A 24,716-nucleotide genomic window follows, 5' to 3' on the forward strand; every position below is an offset into this window, starting at 1 on the left:
TTATAAAGACTGATGTTCTGAGCTCCCATCCTTCAAATAACATGCCGATGCTCATGGTGGTTTAATTAGACAAGCAGCGTTGTTACTGTCTTTCAGGGGTAGTCAGCTTAGGCAGTGGTTGTGAAGAGGAGAGTCCAAGGCATGGCACTGGGAAGGGACAGGGTTGCAAAAGTTAGATGTAGCTCCCATGTCCCTGTCCTGTGGGGTGTGTAAATGCTGGTGTGAGCCTTTCCCTACCTTGCTTCAGTTGCTCTGTTTTTGCAAACGTGTTTCATTGCCAAAGGCCTGTACATTACCTGCAGACTGTTCCATTATTTCTGCTCTTTAACATTATCCATTAACTTGGCTTTCCCTCACTTTATGGACTTCATTTTTCTTCCTGCTGCGTTCCGAGTCCCTGCATGACCCTCCTTGGCATTTCATTGCTATTGACTGATCAGCAGTGCCTCGCTCTTCCCTTTACCCTGACTGCTGATGCCACATTTCCTTGTCTTGATTCTTGTAGGTCCTACCCAAGATCTTTCCCTATTCCACAAGTTGAAATGTGGTTCTTCAATATCTGGAGTTTGCTGGCCCCTTCTGAAAAACCCAATTAATTGAGATGCTCTCCTTTACTTTGCAGTTATATCTCTTGGAGAGACAGACCTCCGTTCTTGTAAATGACTGGCTAGATGGCTTCCTTCTTGCTGTTGTTTTAAGTTAATGTAATCACTTGATATTAATCGGAAGGAGTCACAGAAGCAGTCTGAGAGAGAGACTGGGCTGTAAGAGGGGAGCTAGGTAATGAAGTGGTGGAATTTGTGAGCTTAAAGTTTCAAACCTCATCAGCATTCAGATAGTTGGAACAATCCTCCCTGGAGCTCTTACCCCAACCGAAAGGAGATACCCTGTAGAAAACAGCTTGTTTTGGGGCTGACAGGGAAGAGCTTGGGAATAGACAGTTTGCAATGAAGGGAAGAAGAAGGACATTGCTGAAGAGGAATGTGTCTAAGGCAGCAGTTTTGCCATCTCTGTAAGCTGATGCCACTGCCAAAAGAAAAGGTCCTGAAGGCTCCTTCTTTGGACAGACTTTTCTACCACAACTGCTAAACCATCTCTACAAAGTGATAAATTTGAAAAGCTGATTTTATATGTATTTGCATGTGTCTATGATGAATTTGCATGTAGCTATGATGTGGATACAGGTTCAGGTCTTTCCTGTGATGAATTCTGTTTTGTGGCCACAAAATTAATGTTTACCAACTTCAGACTGCATAGATATGGAGGTGAATTGAAAGTAGAATGAACTGCCTAGTTTACCCATATAGAGCTTGTCAAATTAACTTAAGTAACTTCTCTGACTGAAAGGTGATGTGGGGGGATTTTTAAAAGATTACAAAAATCCAGTAGGCCTAACTGAAGGCAGCATCAGTAGGCATTTGATTGGGACATTGTTAATGGAAAATAAGGGAGGGGATGCTGAAAGTGCTGGTTAGCATATCAACAAAATATTCTGTTTCTGTTTGCTGATGTGCAGCATTTCTCTGGAGCTGTGTATGCAGCTTTCACTGTCTTTCTGTGATACTGCTATGAACAGAGAAATAAGCTAGTGCTTATGATAGCTTTCTGCTGTGCTTTAGAAATACAACATACTATTCAGGAAAAAAAAAAGAGAAGAAAGCATTTTTTTGCTATAATAGCAGCAAAGAAAAGAACACATTTCTGTAGCTGGCAGTGTTATTCTGTAGTTAGAGCAGTTTGGATTTCCTACCAAATGCTAACTCAAAAGGATTTATGAGTGTACTGACGTTTCCTTGTCAATGCTAGTTTTTGAGCTTTTGCCTCTGTTGGGACATCTTCACGTTCCATTACTGTTGATGGTGTGTCTGTTTAAAAAAGCTGTCATATATTCTGAGGAACCTGCAGGTAGAGGTTGCATGTTTAAAAGCATTCTCAAAAAACTCAGCTTGCCTTTGTTTTCTGTCTTTTTTAGTGAAAACCCGTAGGCTTTAAATTAGTTGCCTTATTAAGCCCGTTATTGCTGTTAATTTGTCTTATAATGAAAAGAAAAATAGTAGAACATCCCAACTGTTTGCTCCTAGGTACAGTTAAACTAAGTAGGCTCGTGGGAACTGTGGAGTGGAGTAGCTTTTCCTGGGCTGGGTCTCTGCTGGTGAAGGCTTGAATACCTTGCTACATCCTAGCTTTTTAAGGCCAGTATTTAAGAAGGTGTGCTTATAGTTTTATTCACCCCCCTCTCTCACTTTGTCATTTGTGTAAATAGGACCATTTAGTATTTTAGCCAGATTTTGAGATTTGGATAGCTCTTTCTATCTCTGCCTACTGGGTAAATCTTTATTCAGCTTTTGAAGTGCTCTAGTACCCTTCTCTTTTTTTTTTTTTTTTTTTTTCCCTAGGAAAAATCACTGTTCAGTGACAAATCAGCTGGTCTGATTTGTTACGTGAACCTGGCAAAATTTAGTCTGCGTAGCTCAGCTCTGCATCACCAGAGGGATGTTCATGAAGCGTGGGCTGTTGTACTGAACTAGATGTTGGTGGGAAGAATTAAGTGGACAACTCTTTTAGGTAGTGTGTCCTTCGTAGGATGAGGGAATGGACTGGATGACTTCTCAGGGTCTCTTGTAACCTCTTTACTGTTCATGTATCTCTGACTTAGCTAAAATAGTACCTGATTTCAGATGCTTTTTTTTAAGTTGAGTGATGAACGTTTTGGATGCTACAGTGAGGAAAGCCATAGGTTCAGAGATGAATTTGCCTGTTGCATCTTCTGTATCTTTGACATAGAAGGGAAATTTATTTTGTGTTAATTGACTTATACTTCCCAGTAACAAATCTAATAACTCTTACTGTTAATGCTTGGTGTTATGTGCAGATGGATTTATAACTGAAATATAGTGGCTGTCAAAGAACAAATAGGTACCAGATTTCTTGTATCTCATCCCAATGGTGGAAAGATCAAGTTGTCTTTTACAACATCAAAAGTAAATCCTGTCCTTCACAGACGTGGCATGTGTCAGTAACAATTTATTCTGCTGCTGGATGCTTGAAAATCTTTAAGTCCTTTACCGTTGTAAAAATATGCTCTGCACGGCTGTTTGCGATGTAGTATCTTCATTCTTTTGAAGTGCTGAAGTTATGATACGATACTGCAGTTTAGTTTTTGAGTGAGAGACTAGAATATTTCTTCAGAAAGAGCAAAGATTTAAGGAACTTTTTATAGGAGATGGCAAAGGAGTCTGGCAGAGCTAATTTTCTTCTTGTCTTTCAGATCTTTCCAAGAACAAAGATTTTTAGGAATTGGTTGAAACTAAAAGTCTCTTGGGATGCAGATACCATGCAGTTTATGTCCATGATATTTTTGGGATTGTTTTATCAAACAAACTTGGAAAAAGAAATTAGTAATGCCTTTACATTTGTGTCTTGTTGCCAGGATTGTGGTTTACGATTTTTTTTTTCGTATGGTTGCTTAATCCCTAGAATGGCAAGATGAATTTTGGGCCTTCAATTTTTCAGTTGTTCTGCAGTGAACTGATCCTGTTAAAAAGGATCCTAATGCCAAAGGGAGGGATCAGTCGCTCAGATGCTAAGAGTTCTGGCAGATACTGCTGTGTTCCCACTGGCTTTCACAAATTTGGAGGAAGATCTGTTTTCAGGATTGTATGAATTTTCTATAGTTCAACCTCCCTGTTCTCTGTAAAGTGGCTGCAGTGAAGCAGAATTAAGACTTGGCTGCAGACTTTTCATTGAGGAGAATTCTGCATAGCTAGGCCCAAAATAAAAGAATCACGTGGTTGCCTATTTGCCTATGCAGCTTTGTTCACTGTGCACAGAAACCAAGAGGAGACAAACCCTTTGACATTAGCATCTTCTCAGTTTGCATTTGGCTGAACATAAAGCAGGTTTTGCAACAAACTAGAGGGGGGAAAAAAGACTCATATTAATCTTGTAATGGAAAACCGCTTTGTTGCATGTCACTCCACAAGCTGTTCAAAAGCTGCTGGTAACATTTCAGAGTGGAGATGAGACCCACTGCCTGCTTGTGAACTCCTGTTTAGAAGCTGAGGGGCTCTCTCTGAATGTGCTTTCGTACATTTGGAAGGCTGGTAGGTTTTTTCCTTTTTCTTTTTTGTTCTCTGGGTGGAGAACAAGTGAAGTAAACCAGAAGATTAATCAGGGTGGCTCAGATGGCCTTTGTGGAGGGAGAAGAAAGATCAGGTGACCCTTTCACTCTTCAGGACCTGTAAAAAGGAGGAGCCCTGTGCAATACCACCATCCATCCAGACTTCCTGTAGGAAAAGGGAAGATGAATGCTCTTGAAGATCCTAGTTGGGCTGGAAAACATTTCTTGTTTAAAGCAAGGCTAGCAAGGAAGGCTGGAAGGCTTGTTAGTGACTTGTTGTGTGGTCTGTTGTGCCCTGTGGGTGGCTGCTCAGTTGTTTCTGTACACCCGTGTGTGCCTTGGGGCTTAGTTGCAGTTTCTGGTTTGTAGAATAGGTTGTTTTGAGTACAGCTCTGTTTACCCAAAGAAATTCATCCTGGTCCTTTAAATTCCCTTTGATAGTTAGGTTTTTGGTTTTTTTTTATCCTTTGCCCATGTCTTTGTCTGCCTCTGTGATTGTTATGCTCTTGATCCTTGTTTGTGGGAAGGAATGTGGTGATTTTTTTTTTTAAGTGTTCTCTGTTAGAAAAATGGGGGGACATGTTCTTGTGATGCCATTATTCATGCTACTTATTTCTTCCTCTACTACTTTTAAAGTCAGTTCTATCACCTGGTGATCAGGAGGTGCCTTGCGTGACCAGGAATGAAAATGGTCTTGGCTCTCCACATCCCATGCTCTGAATTCTTGCCAGGAAAGGATTACCAGTTTGCAGTTTAAACAGCTGGTGATCTGAGGGACAACAGAGCAAGACAGAGAAACAGCATTCACTGAACAAAACGTAGATGGAGTCCTATACTCGGATGGTCTGTGAGCATTTTGTTTTACTGTTACCTCTGCTAGATGACGAGGGCCATGTGGGCTGTATGTGCATTTGTCTGTAGGTCCGTCTGGGACTGCAAGCCCAGCATGTGTGTGTTTCTGATAAATTTTGTCCTGTTCTTGCTGGACTGCAGCTCTCATGATACCGTTCTCTTTGTTTCACCCTTGACCTGCCATTTCATCCTTGTAGCACAGGTAATAAGGAGATCCTAATGAGAACCCTTCTAGCATACTTCTGACTAAGGAGTGATTCGGGTGCTCTCCAGGGTAAACTGTTTTAATCTGAATCTGTACGCAGAATGCGCCGCAGCAGTGTGGTCATTGGGCACTCGCTGTTCACAAAACCTCCCGAGTTTGCTGGAGAGGAGGGAGGAACACCGCTACTGTGAATTGAAAGATGCCTGTATTAAAATTACTTGCCTTGGTTGCTCTTTGCAGACACGCTGTGATTGTGGATCCTGGGTTGAAATCCCTGTTGTGTGATATTGGAGTATTTAAATCTTAGTTTGGCAGTTGTTTTCCATGGTGAGATGAAGGATGTTCATGTCTGTAGCAAGTGAAGATAGCGTGCTCAGGAGAAGCTGTCATGAGAGGAACCCCAGCTGCTTCTCACTGGCCAGATACTCTTATTGTCTGCCTAAATGCAAAATATGCTTGTTCTGAGTGAATATAGAACCTTCATCCAAGTGTAAATCACCAGGAAAATTTTCCTTTTCTAATGTTGCACTCACGGGAAGGGTTTTTCTTCTTTCAGATTTAAGTATGTCTGGAGAGAGAATGTGTTTTTGACATCCACTTTGGAAACCTGTGTGAAACAAAAACTACTTCAGATTCTGTCTGTGTTTCGACAGAACCCAGACATTGGGCAAAAATTTTTGGTGAATGAAGGGAGAAAATGTGATGTCAGTGGGGATTTTTTTTTTTTGGGATGACTTGCAGTTGGGTATTTTGTGTTGATGTGGGGGTTTGTTGTTGTTGTTTTGTGTTTTTAGATATTACTTTTATTGTTCTGGGAACTCCATTTATGATATTCTTCAGTGTCTTCAGTTTGCAGCTGCTTATTTTCTAACTCACTTGTATTTTCCAACTAAAATTGAGTTTCCTGGTGAAAAGTGGGTGAAAAGTATGTTGCTGCTGCTTTTGCCTGAGAACACCGAAAGCTCCCTGTGCAGGCCACTTATTTCCTGAAATAGCTTTTCTGCAGAGCAAGAGCAGTTTAATTTAGCTAAATTGCTCACTGAAGTCTTAACCTGATAATTTTACAATGTCTGTACCTCAGCACGTTGTCGTAGATTTATCAGCAGAAGAGAAGCTGTTTGTTGATGCATAGAGGCTTTGCCCTGGTTGCATTTTAAGTAGACATCTCCCTGGAGATGAGGTGTAAATGTCACGTTACCGATTAGCATTTGGCATGGGGTACCAGACCAAAGGAAGATATGTCTTGGTTCAGTCTCAGAAAAAGAGGAAACTAAAATCATTCCTGAGCTCTGACAGCATTGCTTGGACAATGTAGTCTTCGATGTTTTCTGTTCCTGGTTCCAGCTCATGTCTGAGTCATGCAAAGTGCTTTTGCAACCCTGGCATCTGAAGAGCCTGTGTTTTGATGTGCTCTGGTTGTGCCTGGAGGAGTTCAGACCTGACTCTGGTACCTTTCTAAACAAGTGTTTTCTTCTGCAGGACTGAAATTCTGACGTATGCAGAAGTCCTCCAGGAGAGCTCTGTTTGACCACAGCAGGATGTGAGCCCCAGGCAGGACAGCTTGCTGGAGAGCTCCATCCTGCCTGGTTGCTCACCTGTGTTACGGTTCTCAGTGGGAAGGCAGTGATGTCAGAGTCACCTCTCAAGTGTGAGGCAAGAGGAAACTGAAAGGTGGTGTGAACTCTGAGCAACCAGCCAAACAAGACAAAAAGTTTTAATGAAAAGACACACTTTTCTCATTGAAGAGAGCTAAATTATATCCTGATTGCTCAGCAGCTAAATGTCAGCTACTCTTCAGTGATCTCTCCTCCCCTCTCTCCCACAAACCCCTTCCAGCGATGAAAGTAGGCGGTAGGTGCTGATGTTGGGGTGGTTGTGGAAAGCTGGTTTTAATTTGAGAGTGAAGAGCTGTGATCAGTTGTGACTAGCCCAAGCAAAACATTCTGTGATTGTTTCCAAAGTTGTGGGATTTGCGTGTGTATTTAGCTGACCTTACAGCATTTCACGGTGGATTGCTCTGCAGATCCTGGCTCTAGAGTACGTCTGCTGGGCCCTTCTCAAAGACCACAACTGTAGTCAGACTTTCCGTGTCACTTGTTACTGCTTGTGCCTTGGGACCTCTGCTACCACCTCCTCTTCTGTTTGCTGTTCTCCATGAGGCAGAGGTGGGTCAGTGTATGGCTTTGGTATTCCGTAATGTTCTAAAGACCCTGTTTTGTACTGTTTCCTCTGTCAGTCTTTTGCTGTTTCTGCTTTCCTTAATACTTTAGGAAACTTGGATTGAGATATGGAAATCTCGCTGGAAGCCTTGCTGGCTTGCTTCACTTTGTTATCAGGTTTGCCATAGGAAGTATTAAAATCTGTTGAACCTTTTGATGTGCCAGAGCTAGTTGACAGTGTGTTAGTAATAATTTTCTTTCCTTCTTGGAAAATGGCAGTTGCTTTAGCTTGTCAAGAAAGATGCATGGATTTTGATGGTAGATGTCTCTGAAGTCCAGAATATGGTTCCTGGGTGAGAGGAGACAGACAGGTACTTGTAGGTAGGGAGTAGTGAGGTGGAAGCAGATTTTGGATGAACAGGAGGATACTCTATTCCCTGTGAGTACCCTAGCAATCATGCCAGAAACTTACCTGTGTGGGGCAGGTTGGAGTGTCTCCTTTTTCATTGTGCTGAAAAACTGTCCCTGGGAGTCTTAGCTTTATCCTGGGGCTACAAAAGCTGTTGAGATCTTGAAGAGTTTGGTGCATGATTAAACTATTTCCATTCCAGTTCTGGCTGTACACTCATATTTCTTGTAGAAATGCTTAAAAAAAGCATCTTAAAAAAACGCTTCAGACTCTCTATTGGATGTTTTCAAGTATCTGACAGTGTACGAACCCTTTTAGCACGAGTGTGGAGCAAGTTCAATGTTTCAGCTCCTGAAATTGCCAAATGGAAGACTAGTAATTTCATGCCTCTTGGAAAAATTTATCTCTACTTTCAGCTGCTGGCAGTTCCCGATAGTGAGAACTGGTTGCTCACTGGCTTTCAACGTTGTTCCCTCTCAAGACTGTCTGCTGGAAAGCAAAGGAAGTTGTATTGCCTGAAGGGTTGGCGTGCATTTTAGTTCTTGATTGCAATGGTAGTTGAGGGCCTCAGTGTTTCTGCCCATAAAACATTAATCAACTAGATCATTAGAAATACACCTTTATGTATATATGTATGTACACACATATGAATGTGTAGGTGGTGATTGTTCTGAGGCAATAAAGAGTATTTTGAGATAAACTCCTTAACTGCTGCTGTGTGATTCTTCAATTTTTTTTTTTTTATTGTTGTTGTGGGTTTGTTGTGTGTGTAGGTTTTCTTTTTTTGTTGCTGGGGGTTTCTTTGTTTGTTTGTTTGTTTTTTTAATCTTACGCTTCCCAGTCAGCATACTTAGGAGAAAACAGAAATAGTGTTGGGGCAACTGTTCTGGAGTCAGTCTGGACTCATAGAGAAAGATACAGCAGAAAATAAATGTCATAATGTTTTATAACTTAGAATTATTTACTTTCCAGGGCGTTGAGAGATATGAACCATTTTAGCTGGACAAGGCAGAATGTCTGCTCCAGTCTGTACATGAGATCATGTGTAGTTTTATCGGTTTCATTACACATGATTCCTCAAAATATGTGAAAATCTAACTGAAGAGAATCTTGCTGATAGTGATTTAAATGGAAAGTGCAGTCTGGCTACTTTTTGAAGGCAAACATGTGATATGCATTTCTACAGATCTTGAAATCTGTTTAATCATCAGAAAAAAAGCTCTTGCTACACAGTGTTTTAAAATGTAATCAGTGGGGAGTTTCTATTCCCTTTTTCTAAGCTGCATATTATCTGCTGACAGTTTAGTTGCTTCTGCTTCTCTCAAACAACTGAGGCTACCTAAACTATTTAAAGTTCATTTTGTTTAAAGAGTAAATGACCAGATTTTCAAATACACCAAGCACACAGATCATTGTGAGAATTGCTTCATAAAATGCCTGCTGTATTCAGGTCTATCTTCTCTTTTTTTTTTTTTCTCTTTTCTTTTATACAGGCGATACGGATTATGGTTTCGATTGCGGAAGTTAATAATCTGGTTGCTGGGAGTGTACATAGCCATTCCATTTCTAGTAAAACTTTGTCCTGCTATTCAGGCGAAGCTGGTCTTCCTTAACTTTGGTAAGTGTCTCAGCCTTTTGAGATAGGTAAGGGGTGAAGGGGAGGGGGGTCTTGAATTTGTCTGCTGTCACTTTCACCCTGCACATGTACAGCTTCTGAAGGATATGAAGTTTCACAGGTTGTAAGTTCTCCAAACTGTGGTTTGGAAAGCATTCTCTGTGAACCTGGTGGTCTTTGCAGTATGTCTTTCTATAAATACAGTGACCAAACTGAAGCCAACTTTCAGCTGAAAGGGTCTCCTTCAGGAAAACTGTGCAATATGTTGAATGTATTTTTCTGAAGGCTTCAACAAAGTTGCATGAGTAGACAGCAAGCAAGTGAAACTAAATCCAGTTAATTATTTTTCCAGGCAGTGACTCTTCACCTAAAAGCATTTTAGGAGAATATTCTAGTTTGAGCAGAAGAGACCTGTTCGTGCAGTTAGATTGAATGTTTTCCTTGTGTCTGTTTACCCTTTGCATTTGGTGAAACTGGTGGTACAGTGGGTCTGGCAAGCTGACTCAAGGAGGCCTGAGCATCCACAGGATGGAAAATGGTGGAGCATCACTGTATGTAGATATGTCTTTGTGATCTAAATTTGTCTTTAAACCTCATTTGTGTTTTGTAATGAAGCTTTTAAAAATATCTTCCTTTGATTGTAGAAGCTCTGGCTAGAAGGACAAACTACGGATATGTTGCTTTCATATGACGTCCATCATTTTGATTGCATAGTCTGTATATTTTAACACCTTGGATCATGGTGGCTGTGAAGTGTGCACATGTACAGGCCAGCTCTTGTGCCTTGATTATCAGAACTGACAGTTGGGTAACATCAATAATGCAGGTTACTTCCATTTTCATCACTTTGCTTTTTCAGTGGTGATTTTAATTTGCCCTTGCAGAGTTTTGTTAGGTCTCCCTGAAGTTCCTACTTCCGTGAATTCCCAAGTGACCAAAATAATTGTCCTGTAACACTTTCTTGCGCTAGTACTTGCACTGGTATCACTGCAGCGTTGTTCCTACTGCTTTATATAATGGCAGACAGATTTTTCTTGTGACAGTACTCCCATGAAAAACTACTTGCTTTAATACAAAGTGCATTCTGACAGATTTATTAGTACATTGGCATGTTTGAGTAATTCTTCTCCACTGGCGAGTGACATTTCTCCTTCAGAGGAGTGGTGTAGGGTTTGTCCTGTCATATTGTTTTTTAACCTTCTAAGCATAAATCAATTATCTTCAGCCATCTTTTTCTCTTCATTTTGTGTAGTGTGGGATTTGCTTCCAAAACAGTAGCACAGAGCTTCAGGAGCAGATGCTTCTAGTTGTTCCTCAAGATAGCTAAAGATCAGTTGATAGATGTGCTCCCACTGTTAGCAACCGAACCAATGTCTCGATTTGTTCTTGTGGATAGACTTTTATTCCTGGTTATGAGATACATAGGCCTATGGGTAGACATCTCAAGGTGTCTCCACTGGAAGTCTTCAGAAAACTGAGATTTCTACAAACATAAATGCAGACTAGATCAGATTTAGTGTATTGGTATGATTAACAAATCATGTGATTTTTGTCATGTGATATGTGGTGAGTGATACCAAGTAGCTGTGAAACATGTCACTAAAACAACCCTTGATGTGCTAAATCTCCATGTGGTGTTTGCCTATCAGATGATGGCAATCTGTTTGTGTGTGTAGAACAGATGGACCATCCAAGTGGTAAATGCCATACGTAAAAATTGCCTGTATTTCTGACACTGCTAGTAGTCTTCTGTACACCTGTCCAGATCTTGGCTGCAGAGCTTACCATCCTCTTGGAAGATCCACCACCCTTGTGAGAGCATCACAGAGTTCTGCCATGACAGCACAGTGACTCAACGAGTCTCTGGTGGCATGTGTGATTTGTCTAGGACTCTTCCACACTTTCTTGCATAAGAGCAGACAGACTTGCACAGGTGTAGATTTGCAGTCTAAGGGGGCCAGTTTAGCATTGGCTGTTGTCTGCCTTGGTTTTCATCTTTGTGGAACGTTTAGTGATACTTTGGGGTAAGAGAAGTGAGATTTGGCTGTCACCATTATCAGTGTTCCTTTGTGTGTCAACAGCACAAAAACCTTGGTATGTTAATTGTTATGCCACTAAATTTCAAGGAGACAGACTTCCTAGTTCTGCTGGAGTGGAGCTCATATTTATGCGAAAAGCCTGAATCATTGAGAGAAGAGAGTCCTTAAAATTGCTTGATGCTGCCAGTAGATCTCTATAGCATCTCTCTTGGTATTGGGTGTGTCAGAGGCTGCTTAGAGAGGCTGTACTGCATGGGTGGTGGAAAAGGAAGCATTTTGACTAAGCACATCCCCTCATTTAGCACATTGCATAGTGTCTGTAAGATGTAGTTTGTGAACCAAGCAATGGAAAACAAAATGCTGAAAATGTTTGATGTTTGACTTTCCGATGTTGCTTATGTTTGAATCATTGAATTTAACAAGTAACGAACAGCTGTGTGTTGTATAAGTTGGAGAACACAAAACATTTGGAAGAGTGAATAGAAATGTAATGATTTTGTTTTCAGGCATCTCCTCCTGAAGGGATTAAGTTTCTGGCCTAATATAATCTCTCTTAAATGCTGCAGTGTCTGGGAGATATGGCAATTATTTTAAACTATTTGGAGAGTGGGCTGACAAACAGCATATCTTCCTCAAAGGCTCGGGAGGACAGTATTTAACATAATTTATCTTACTCTTAAGGACAGGAACAATGTGGTTTCTGCTACTATAATGCAGTATCTCCTTTAGATTGTTGTACTACAGAGGCTGAAACTGCATGCCATCCTGAAACATGTTACAGCTCTGGGATGCACCCTTTATCCCAGGGAGTATGTGCCATCAGTAACTTCCATTACATCTAAAATGCACACAGTGGAAGGTTTGCCACATCAGCTATCCCACCCCATTGACGCAGCAGGAGTGACTGTCTTGTGTCTGGGACATTTACAAAGCAGACTGGGCAGAGATGGCTAAAGGTGCATCAGAGGAAGCTTTATCTGTCTCCTCACCTCTTAATTTTAGCCCGTTCCTTGTTTTTTTGATGGTTGCTTATGTCTTTGCTCTCTTTGATGTTTGTATTTTAATCACAGCTGTAGCCAGTACATCCTTTCAGACAAAAAGAATAAGATCTTCCCAATACAGCGGGCCAGTTTGTACAACTCTCCAGTGCCTTGGTAAAGCAGTTTTGTAAGAAAATAAAGGCAAAAATCAAAAGGTTTCATATTCTGTGGGTTTTTTTTTTGGTCTTTTACTTTTTTTTTTGTATTTCAGTGAGAGTCCCATATTTCATTGACCTGAAAAGACCTCAGGATCAAGGTTTAAACCACACCTGTAATTATTACCTACAGCCAGAGGAGGATGTAACCATCGGAGTCTGGTAAGGAAGCCTGTTCTGTGCAGTATGTGCTGTGCCTCTTTATCCTTCTTTTTGTTCTCAGTGTTGCCTATCCAGTATTTTTGCTGTGCATGTGACAGCCATTGCCTGCTCTGATTTGTGAATGTTTGTTTTCCTCCGCCAAGTGACCGAGTTCATGTTGAAAAGTATGCAAATCTCTGGAGCTTATCTGAGTAATGCACAAAACGCAATTGGACAACCTGTTCGTTCAGAGAGGCTTCATAATTTGGAATCATAAAGGTTACAGATCTGCGTTGCTACATGGATCATGCCTCCGTATCAGACGAGACCTAAGGAGTTAGAAGTTTTGTCATTCAACTGCTGTTTGTATTTTGTTTTGCAAAATAAATGTGGGGGAAGATAGGAAAACAGGATCAAAGTGTTCAGAGTAGGTGGAAGAATATTCTGTGAATAAAACGTATGTAAGGTTTGGAGAGTGGGTGAGAAAGGAACACACAGTTTACTCTCTATTACAAAACAAGTGACAGTGCCAGAGCTCACTTGTCATTGTTTCCTCATGAAGAAGATTTTTCTGGCCCCAAGCAAGGGCAATTCATTTTGGCTCCTTGTTACCCAGGATCAGCACAGATGGCTGGTTCTCTGTCTGAAAAGGTCTGCTTTCAGTACTTCCCGTATTATTAGAGCAGCTCAATCTGTACTTCCCGTATTTTTAGAGCAGCTCAATCCAACTTCTCCATCTGTTTCTCATGATCACTTTCTGTTGTGTCTCAACACCAGGAGTTTCAAAGCTGCAGAAAAGTTTCTGCTAGCTTTGAAGAAGAGGAAGTGGCTGCAGTTTGAATATCTGTGCAAGAGCAGCAAGTACCTGCAAAAAAGCTAGACACCGTGTCAGGTGTGGAGGGAAGGGGGCTGTTCCTTCATACAGCCAGTGATGTTAGATCTGTAAGCCGTAGGATTTGGAGTTTTCAGTTACATGTGTGTAACTTGTATGTGTCCACTAATGCAGTAGAGGTTTTCTCTTCACTTGAGGGTATATGACCTTTTGAATGGGCCAGTGATATCCTCATACATAAAGATGGTTTCTTCACTTTAAATGAATTTTGGTGAAATACGTGTTTAGAAGCTGGAAATTCAGTCTTTCCAGAGTAGGCTGATACATAATGGTTTGCACCTTCACTTGAACAATTAAAATCCTACCTGCTGATCTGTTGAATAAGTTTAGATTGCAGTTGTGAGATGTGTTTTGTTTTGTTTCCCTTACAAGTGTACTGTGTATCTTTACTAAAACAGACCTGCCAGCTTGTGGTGGCAATTCAGAGTCCATGTCATTTGTCTTGATACTTAGGAGACAGGTTTTCGTGAGAGTTTGGAGCCTTGCTTTAATGCTAGTGTAAGGTCTTGTGTTCTTCTGAAATAAAGTCCTCAGCCTGCTTTGTTCATAAACTTACAAAAATTTTGAGGCAGAACAGTTGGAGAAGTTGAGTCCTACAGTTATTGGGGCTTTTTTTCCTCCTCAAGAACTCAATGTCTGCTGGCTGCATGCATGCAAGTAGACTGTTTACATTGTTTTTCCCTGTGTTAGTTTTTTCCTCTGAGCTTTACATCTGGGAGGAAGTTGTGGTAGGTGGAGTTTGTCTTTCTTCCAAGGAGAAAGTCATGTGAGTATCCAAGTTACTTCTGACAACTGGCTCCCTTCTCAACAGTTTGAGATGGTTGTGGACATGTACTCACCTTCTGTATTTGTCTTCTGCAGGAATTATTCAATTTAAATGCCTACCTTCCCTTTGATCTGTGGTCCTCACTTTCCATTCCACCAGTGTTGAATTCTTTTTAACAGGCTACCTAGCTGTATTTGTAGAAGAACAGCTGTGAGTTAAAAATTCGTAGCTCTTCTAGATTGTAGCTTTTCTAGCTAAAATGTTATACCCTCAAGAACCTGGTGTCTGAAAATAAAATACATTATGTTCTTATCAGACCCTGAGCCCCACTTCTTCCTCAAGTCATCTATGGAGTCAGATACGCCTCTTGCTCACTGAACATTCTTTCCAAAAACAGCTGACTTTGGTGGTTATTCTGAATCTTCACTGATCTAGCTGTGAATCTTGTTTATGGTGTATAAGTATATTAATTGGATAATTAGGTGCTGTAAAAGCTGAGGAATTTAGACTCTTTCTCCAGAGCAGTGGGAAGTTCAGTAATTGTGCTTTGAGTTTGCCTGTGAAGTTGGGTGATTTGCACAGCCCTGAGTTTTGAAGGCAACAGCAGTACAGGAGAAAAAGTAGAAATAACCCTAGCCACTGCTTTTTAAATTTGTCCATTCGTTGGCTGATCGTGACAGTTTTGTGAAGAGTGTGTGTGAGGTGTGTAATCCTGAGTTAATTAGCTGATCAGAAAACCTCAAAATTTGAGTGGCAGACACGGAGTAGCAACAGGACAACATAGTTTTTCCTTCTGTGTACAGGCACACAGTCCCTGCAGCCTTATGGAAGAATGCCCGAGGGAAGGACCAGTTGTGGTTTGAAGATGCTTTGGGTTCCAGCCATCCCGTAATCCTGTACTTGCATGGCAATGCGGGAACAAGGTGAGGCACAAAACAGTGATGACTTTGTTTCATGCTGTGTTTTCCTGAATTGCCACAGTTTCAACACTATTAAAAACAAAATAAAATCTAAAAGCAGTTAGATGCTTGTCCTTTCTTTTAAAAGGAAAGCATGTTTTAAGAAATTATTCTTCTGCATTTATTGAATATGAGAATCGTAGAATCATAGAATGGTTTGGGTTGGAAGGGACCTCCAAAGGTCATCTAGTCCAACCCCCCTGCAAGGAGCAGGGACATCCTGAACTAGATCAGGTTGCTCAGAGCCTCATCCAACCTGGCCTTGAATGTTTCCAGGGATGGGGCATCCACCAGCTCTCTGGGCAACCTGTTCCAGTGTTCTACAACCCTCAGTGTAAAAAACATTGCAGTTACCAGAGATACCTGATGTGGTAGTTTACCTTGTATCCTCTGTCTGCTGGAAGCCAGGAGGCTGTGACACTTAACTGGACTGGGTAGGGAGAAGTGCTTCTTTTCAGTATAGTGGTCTCTGAATCAAGACATGGGATAGCATTAGTGCTTCTGTATATGTCATTTTCATGCATTGAATAAACTTTCCAGTTCCTTTCATGAGCTCATGTTAGTAGTTAACATATTCTGAGGAGGGAAAATCAGATGGAAAGAGGAAGGTAGTGTGCTGGTCTTGTTTCATTGTTGTATAAGTACAGGACGTCTGTCTGGAACAGGAGCAAATGGGTTGACTCTCTATATTTTGTTGCTGAATTCTAAAATCCATTAGTACAATGTGAAACTTCCTCTATGTTTCTCAGAATCATATTCTTACTGTCACATCTCTGCACAATACAGTGCTGTAGTTCAGTTATTAGAACATGGGGGGTTTTTTTTCCTTACAAATACGCATCTTACAAAGAGTATTGGCCCCTTTCTGAGTTTTCAGCGCCAGTGCATGTTCTTTTGAAGCTCGTGTCTGCTTGTAGGTACTCTGCAAGAGCAGAAACATTGCAGAAATACAACTTCCGTGACGTAAAACAAAGAAATTCTATTTTAATTGCGCTGGTAGTGAAGGTTTGCTAGCCTTTAGTATGCAGGAATGATGCCATTTTTCACCTGAATTCTTGTCTTAGCAATGTTCTTTTTTAGTACAAGAACATGGTGTGGCAGATGCATGCTATGAGCCAGGAAACGAATGAGCAGATGAGTCTTTGGAAACTGACTTTGTCTTCTTGTACTGATATGCAACAATTTGATTAAACCTTGTACTATTATTTTTCAAATACTACTTGACTTGTTTTCTTGCCTTTATTTGATGTAGCAAATGAAACTAATGGAAGCTATTCTGCAGCTTAATGGTGGTAATTTGGGATGAGTATTTCTGTTACGTGCATATTGATTAGATATACTTCTTCGCTTCCCCAAGTGCTACCGAGAAAAGTACTGAGCTATGGATCGATTACATATTTTGCATCTTACTTTGTGTGTTGGAGAAGCTGAAGGTGTATTGGCTTTGCCATTTCAGCCTTAATACTTATTGCTGTATGTTTCTATACTGCATATTCAGTCTCCTGTCAAAGGGCTGCTTTATTGATGCAGGCTGCATTAACCATGAGTAAAAGGCACTCCCTTGCCTTTCTGGTTTGCCTGAGTGGTCTGGGCCTGAGGCAAAAATGTTATGTTTACTTAATCCACTTAGGAAAAATTCCTCTGTTGCTCTTTGAGAAATGCATGAAAAGGAGCCAATGTGTGCAGATCAAGGGTGACTTTTCAAGCAAGTGTATCTTCTTCAGACTTGTATGATTCAAAATGACTTACGAGCAACCCCTTGCGTTTTGCCCTGAGTGTTTTGGCAGTGTGAGGTATTTTGTAGTACAGTTAGAGCTGGCAGCTGTTGACTGGCAAACGCGTGTGTTCTTAGAGGGAGATCTGGAAAGCCACATTTTGCTTTAGAGACTGTGCTGACCAAACCAGTTATAGTGTTGTTGTTTGGAGTTTTCATATGAGTGCAGGAATAAATCTACTGTTAACATCAATTCTAAAATAAATGTTGAGTGTGGATTAGCTATCCTATATTGTGGGTTTATTTTAAAGCATGTAATGACACATTCACTTTCTTTCCCATTTTATTGTCTAAATTTCAATTTATGAAACAAACAAACAAACAAAAAAAAACCCCAAAACAAAAAAAAAAAACCCAAACCCAAAAACACTAAAGCAGATTCTTCCCCTGGACTTATTTACATTTTTCAACTCTTTCTCTGCTCCTTCTTTTGCACATGTGTTTATGTCTCTGTGCTTGAAGCCAGGTGAGAAAATCCAAGGGCCAGCTGCTTGGGTTAACATGGGTGAGTTCTGCTGGAGCATCACACCTTGGAGAGCAAGGGTTAGCAGCTGGGGCAGCACTGGTGGTGGGAGCACAGGGTCTGCAAAGTCAACAGGAACTGGCTGTTTTGGATGTACAAGAGTCTCTGGAAAAGGCAGATAGGAGGCTGGGTTGAGAAGTTCTTCTTTACCTGCTGTGAGAAGAGATTTATAGGGAGAATGTGACTTTAAAACTATGTCCTGCATAGCTCGGCAAAGCCTTGCTATCTCCTTGAAGCCTATGACAGAGCAGTTACAATGTTTACGTGTGCCATGTTTGTGTTAAACTGGAAGCCTGAGGCAGTTGGGGAAGTCTGTTTGTGGAAGCTTAAATGTTCACACTTGATTTGTTTTGTTTTTTTTTCTCCTCTTCTCTTCATGAATGACTTTCACCAGAGGAGGGGATCACCGCGTGGAGCTTTACAAGGTAAGTGGCTGCATGTGTTGTCCAAGGAGTTGCATTAAGACATTAGATGTGCACAGACTTGAGGACTGCTCATTACAGCCCACTGCCAACAGGGACATAAATTAGGGCTTGTAGTTTCCTTTCGGTATGAAGTGTGTATGGGAAAAGGGGACTGTAAGCTGTGAGCACACTTCCCCATTTTAAAAGATGTTTGAGAGGTCTTTTACTTGCTGTTGGGAACTGTCACCTCTAACTGAGCTAACCAGGTTCTTTGCCAGGAATACTTCCACACCATAGTTTATAGGAAAAATTAAAACTTTTATTTAGTCACAGCTGTAGTTTGAGCGTGTTAAGGGCATTGTCCCAATGCCTCTTAAACACTGACAGGCTTGGGGCATCGACCACTTGTCTAGGAAGTCTATTTCATTGTTTGAACGCCCTCGGTAAAGAAATACTTCCTCACATCTAGTCTAAACCTCCCCTGATGCAGCTTTGAACCATTCCCACACATCCCGTCACTGGATACCAGGGAGAAGAGATCAGCACCTCCCTCTCCAGTTCCCCTGCTCAGGAAGCTGTAGAGAGCAATTAGGTTGCCCCTCAGCCTCCTTTTCTCCAAACTAGGCAAACCTAAAGTCTTTAGCCGCTCCACATAGGACATTCCTTCCAGCCCTTTCACCAGCTCTGTTGTCCTCCTAGATGCATTTGAGTACCTTAACATCCTTCTTAAATTGTGGGGCCCAGAACTGCACACAATACTTGAAGTGAGGCTGCACCAATGCTAAATACAGTGGGATAATCATCTCTTTTAACCAGCTGGTTATGCTGTGTTTGGTGCACCCTGGGATGTGGTTTGGCCTCTTGGCTGCCAGGGCACACTCCAGCCACTCCTAGGTTAGGCTAATAGTTCTGTAGTTCTCTGAGTCTTCCCTTGCGCTGTTTTTGTAGATTAGAATAACATTGGCTAGCTTCCAGTCAGCAGGGACTACCCCAGACTCCCAAGACCTTTGACAGATGATCAAGAAGGTTCCTGCTATAACATCTGCTAACTCCTTCAGTACTCTGAAATAAATCCCATCAGGCCACATGGACTTGTGAGCAACTGATACAGCTGGTCCCTTACAATTAGGGACTGATAGCCAAGGGTCTACCAATATTAAAGACTGAGGCAAAAAAAGCATTGAATGCCTCCACTCATATGGAGCCCACTGCCAACCAGAACCCCCCAGATCCCTTTCTGTAGTTACCAGTGTATTCAGGGTCACTGTGTTATTCACACTTGAATAATGCAACTCAAGACTTTTTAAAACTGATAGGAATCCTGTTCTCTTAGCTACCTTGACTGTCAATGACAAAGTACTGCAAGCTGCTCCTGCAAGTCAGGCTTCTACATTGAGGCTTCGGCAGTGAAGCTTTGAGTTGTTATGACACTGATGTGCTGGGGTAGTGGAGAGCTGATGCAGAGGTGTTTTTACCTACTGCATGAGGTTACCCAATTTTCTAACAGCACGTGAAATAATATGATATTGTTACAGGGGCGTAGGTAATTACTAGAAATAAAACATTTGGCATTGTTACACTCAACATCCTGTTAAGGGTCAAAGGAAATGCCTGTTATCTACAAAGCTGACTGAAATCTTACTGGCTTCATCTGAGACTTTTTCTGAACTAATCTCAAGGGGAAAAACAAGAAAGAGAAACACTCTTAAAAAAAAAAGACTAAAACAGAAGAAGCTATTAGCTCAGGGTACGGGACTGGAATGCTCCAAGGGTTGTTAGCTTCAGGCAGGGATGTTACAGCTTATCAGCTGTCTGTGTCCTTCACCAGGAGAAGCTGGGTGTTGGTGTTGGAGATTCTTCCTTCTCTTGTGTATCCACTGTGACAGGCTGTATGTTGACCTTGCTTTGCACATCTGCTTTCCTCCTAGGAAGTGGATGTTTGGGTGCTGTAACTGCTCACTGCCAGGGCAGGAAGGAAGGTGCGTGGGCAGCAGAGCTGTGCTCTAAAGCAGAGGGTGCTGTTAGTGTGGGGCACTTCATTGTGAAGGTTGAGGTGGAAACCTTACAGCTCTGGTGCCTGCACTGGTGGTAGTGACAGCTTCTGCTGCTTTTCCTGCTTGTTCCTGTTCCTCCTCAGCTTCTTCCTTTCTTTTCCCTGGAAGAGAAGGGCACCTCTGAAGTGTAAGAGAAGGGTCAGGATTTGGCAGGTCGGGGCTTGGAGGAAGGGCCCCTACAAGTGGTTCATATATATCTTGACTTTGAGTTGAGTGGGTGCAGGAATAGGAGGCCCCATCAGCTTCTTTGGTAAAGGCATGAGATGAGCTTCATCATCTTTATCCCAGCTTTTTGTCCCTGCTTTCTGCTAGGGAGAGGAGAACTGGGCACACTGGCTTGTGTGATGCTGGGCTGTGAGGAGGCAGGTCTTAGTGGTCAGGGTTCCTGAGTGTGGCCTATCTAGGTTTAGCTGGGCATGGAGATTGCTGCTGCCTCTGCCTGGGAGTGTATTGAGGGCATCCTCATTGCTTATTGCTGTGAAACGGATGGTGCTATTGGCAGCTGACCAAAATGAGAGCCAGACAGACTAATGTTGCAGGAGCTCCTGGCTCCCAGTGGCAAGAGGGGAGTTTGGATGGGGGTGCATCACACAATTCCTGTCCCTCTTCAGGAGACTCTGTGCTCTTTCCAGGCATGGCTGCTGTCTTGAGTGCTTCCTTGCTGGTTTTGGCTGTGCTGAGTGGCAGGATTTGGGGGTAAGGCTGTGCTTGGGGGTTCAGACTCAGATTAGGGTTAAGGAAAGCTGTAATCCACTCTATGGTGGTCTTCAACAGGTATGGTCTTCAGCAGGTGGTGGCTGGTGCAGGTCAGACTGATGGTCTGAGGAGATAAATGCAAGGGGAGAACCAGGTGCTGAAAGGCCGTTTGCAGGAACACAAACAGGGGGAGAAGGTGAATGTTCAGGTGGAGGAAGGCAGAGCTGCCATGGGAACAGTGACCTGGGGTGAACAGCAATGCTCTCCTGCTGCAGGGGCTGAGCTTCTGTGTGAGGTGGGTACCAGCCCTAACAACACAGGTGCAAAATATAAAAATAAAAGAAATGTAGGATGGAGATCAAAAAGAAAAAAAAATGTTTGAATTGAGAACATTATCAGTTAATTATTTATCAGTAATTAAGCAGATAGAAGTTGAAGGAATAGTTGAATAATGAAGTCTTTAGTGGAACAGGGTTACAGTTGGCTTTGAAAGTGAAACATTAGTCCTGTGTGCATGATTGCAATGTTAAACTCAGCATATTTTTAAAGAAGAAATAGAAGATGGTAAAAATCTGGTTTTAAAGGTAACAGCTGCTAATTAAAATAAAAGTGCATCTGTTTGTTATTGAGAAGAGATGCCACCAGTGCAGCCAAGACATAACAAACCTGTAGAGAAGATAGGTAAACTGTCATCAGGTTAAATAATTTATAAGGGCCTGGAAAAGCCTAGATTGCATGTGATATCTTAGCAGTAAAATCACAGTGTAAAACTGAAAATGAAACTTTGCAAGAATGAACCTTGTGTTCTGCATGTCCAGTCAGGGGGTCCAGTTGTAATATACAAAAAAGGGTATATAGTGATTCTGACGGAAACAGCTGTCCTGCGGCACCTGATTTGTTAATTAGTATTTTACCTGTTCTGTAGGTTGCAGTGGTATTGTGTTCTGTGCTGTTGTATATACATAGCCACATCTCTTTCTGATGTTGGCGTAGTTATTTGCGAGAGGCTGATGAAGAAACAGTAACTTGTGAGCGCAGATCCCAGAGTGGAACAACTGCATATTTAATACCTCTGCTGTAAAGGGCTTTTACCCTCAAAGTGCACAAAGTACAGACCTTGTCACCCCCAAGGGAACCCCTTCGGAGGATTTAGAGCCACAGAAAGAGAAACAGGAATTGCTTGAAGAGACCTGAATAGGAAAAAGCAAAGAAGCTTTGAGTGACTTGGAAGCTGTTGCAGTTGCATCTGCTAATATAAATACCAAATAACCGTTAGTGGGGAAATGGCATTAAATGAGGGGTAGCGGAGTAGCATAACCCCGCGGCTACTGCCAAGAAATGATGTGACCAAGTGCAGCAAGGGTGAGCATGATGTAACGTGTTGGCCTCAGGGGGGTGCCAGCAAGCAGTAGGGCAAACTGTGATACATATGTGAAGTTACTGGCTTTCCGTCTTCAGATGACTATTTAGGTCCTAGTGGGACAATGGAAATGCTCTCTCAATTTCCAACTAGACACCAGTTGTCTGTGTAAGCTCTAGTTGTGCTTGTATGCATACTGTGTGCCCCCAAATTGTTGTCAATTGTCTAATTATTTATAACTACCTGATACCTGTATGTGTGACTTGTTAAGGTTAAAATTGTACTATTCCTTTAGAGGTAAAGCTCAGCTTACAGGTATCATTCCAGTTGTATGTTGTGATAGTGCCAGTACCACTAGGTGTGTTATTTTAAAAAAAATGCAATGAATACTAACCCAGCTGTTAACACTGGAAGTCCAGCTTGGGGTGCAGCAAGCTGTGACATTAGCAAATGCTGTACTCGGGGCAGATATCTGATCTGACACAGCGCAGCGCGGTGCAAACCACTGAGCACTGCTGCTGCCTGCAGTCCCTCTGAGAATGGTGTCCTACCGCTACGAGAGTTCTGAGCTTGGCTTTACATCCTGTAATTGTTGTCTTAATAGCAATTTTATTCGTGGTGCAAGCTGTGTTGGCTATAAAATCAAACACTCGGCAACTGATTAATGGCAGCACATTACAATGAAGAGCTGTGTGCTGCCCTCAGGCCCGTGCAGGCTATCACACAGTAAGCTCAAAGGGTAAACACCTCTGAGAAAATCCATTGCTCGGTCCTAGTGAGAAGCTTTGAGCCACAGGAGGGTTTGCGGTATCCTTGCTAGAATGGTTAACAATAGCTTGCAGTTGGTGGCCTGTCAAAAAGGGAAATTGTAGCCTAGTAACCCAGAGCATGTGGTATCACCACTGCTACTAACACAGCTGAGGCTTGTAAGGCTTGTTTTAGAGCTTCCTGGAGCACTGTTTTGACTTGTTTAGCCATAAAAGCAATTGTCTAACAACTAGGTGGCCACTGGCTAGCTGGTTTTACTTTTGCTGAGCTTTGTATAATTACATGGCATAGCCATAACTGTAACACAAATAGTAACAACTCTCATGCAGATAGTGTTCCAGAGAAAACTGCTGTAATGTTTTTGAGTACAAAACCAGATAGAGTTACTCTGTGTCAAATTAAACACTGATTCCTTTGGTCCGTGCTGCATCACTGTGCACCTGACACAGTGATGCAGCGTGGAGGAGTACAGGCCTCATGGCAGCAGAGACCTCAGAGATGGGGACATGGGGGATTGTAGAGGAGCGTGGGTGTGAGCGGACATGGAATGGGGCACAGCCTGAGCCTGGGGACCCCCAGGCTGTGCACAACCTGCCAGTGGTCAGCTAAAGAGATGCAGACCTGGGAGCTGGGCAAAAAAGAGTTAGTGGTGACAAAGATAACATCTCCAGTGTATGTTGAACACGCCCCATAAGGTAATTTGGCATGTAATGGAGAGTCACAGACCAGTGAAGAAAGAAACATCCAGTGCATATCCAAAATGTATGAAAATTAGCCCCAGATGGATCCTAGAAGGGAAGTCGGAGAAACCATCACCATCATAGTCCTCCCAGCAAAGGAGCTGAGTTGCCAACTTACATGAACACCCCTCTTTTCTATGTTGTCCTATTTTCTTTTTTTCTGTACTAATGAGATTTGAACTAGTAACAGTAATTGTTCATGCTGTTCAGATTTCAGTTACACGAGAGAGTGTTGATTTTACTTACAAGACTTCCTTTTGTCCATTAGAAGATTTAGAGTATAGTGTAATACTAAGATTACTTTTTTAAATCACATATCATGCATAGACCATGAGAGCAACATAATTTTAATATTTTTGTGACTTTTGGTTTGGTTTTGTCTACCACAGAACTAGCTGGTAGGTTCATACCAAGCAATGGTAGCTTGGAATGCTAGCGTTGTTTTTATCAAGGCACTTTTACCAAGCAAGCTGTTCTAACATTGGGTATTTTTACTTGTTTTTAACAGATGATGTTAGGGTAACCATTAGCTGTAACATAAATCATCATGATAGAGCAATTGCAGTTTTGGATGTTTTGGACTCTATATGTTACACTAACATTTGTGCAAATTTGAATAACACAAATGAAGAAGTTGTACTGTTTCACTGGAAAACCTGAAAGTGTTTGTAGGGGAAACAGTGATGGGATATTTGCAGATCTTTAGGGCAGAGCTGTTAAAGGGAGAATCAATGTCTAAGCCTGATATGGGTCCAGGAAACAAATGGAATAAAACTAGTGGGCTGAGATGATTAGTGTTTGAAAACCTCTGTGCCTGCTACCATGAAAAGCTGAAAGTTGTCGCTTCACCATGTCAGGCTGATAATATTATAAATTAGATCCCTGCACCTTGGCCTAAGGCAAGAGCATGGCTGCTGTGCAAGTCTCTGTGATGGGTTTCTGCATATTTCTCTCCCCTCCAGGTTCTCAGCTCTCTTGGGTACCACGTCGTCACGTTTGATTATCGAGGTATGTGGGCTTCTCTTACTATGAAACCCTTTTAGAG

The 24,716-nt window shown here is 41.9% G+C and overlaps 1 protein-coding gene across 3 annotated transcripts in view; it reads left to right on the forward strand.

Annotated features, from left to right (window-relative positions):
• Positions 1-24,716, forward strand: part of ABHD12 (abhydrolase domain containing 12, lysophospholipase) — a 44,574-nt gene that overhangs the window by 12,126 nt on the left and 7,732 nt on the right. For 2 of the 3 annotated variants that reach the window (XM_086745140.1, XM_086745138.1), the window contains exons 2-6: positions 9,239-9,363; positions 12,651-12,756; positions 15,197-15,316; positions 18,044-18,074; positions 24,634-24,679. In XM_086745140.1, the coding sequence (XP_086601266.1) occupies positions 9,239-9,363; positions 12,651-12,756; positions 15,197-15,316; positions 18,044-18,074; positions 24,634-24,679 (428 nt within the window). Of the gene's footprint in view, positions 1-7,231; positions 7,343-9,238; positions 9,364-12,650; positions 12,757-15,196; positions 15,317-18,043; positions 18,075-24,633; positions 24,680-24,716 lie in introns of those variants that run through there. The other variant, XM_086745139.1, reaches the window with a different exon arrangement.

This window comes from Chlamydotis macqueenii, chromosome 3, assembly GCF_036417535.1.
Source record: "Chlamydotis macqueenii isolate bChlMac1 chromosome 3, bChlMac1.mat, whole genome shotgun sequence".
Lineage (NCBI taxonomy): Eukaryota > Metazoa > Chordata > Aves > Otidiformes > Otididae > Chlamydotis > Chlamydotis macqueenii.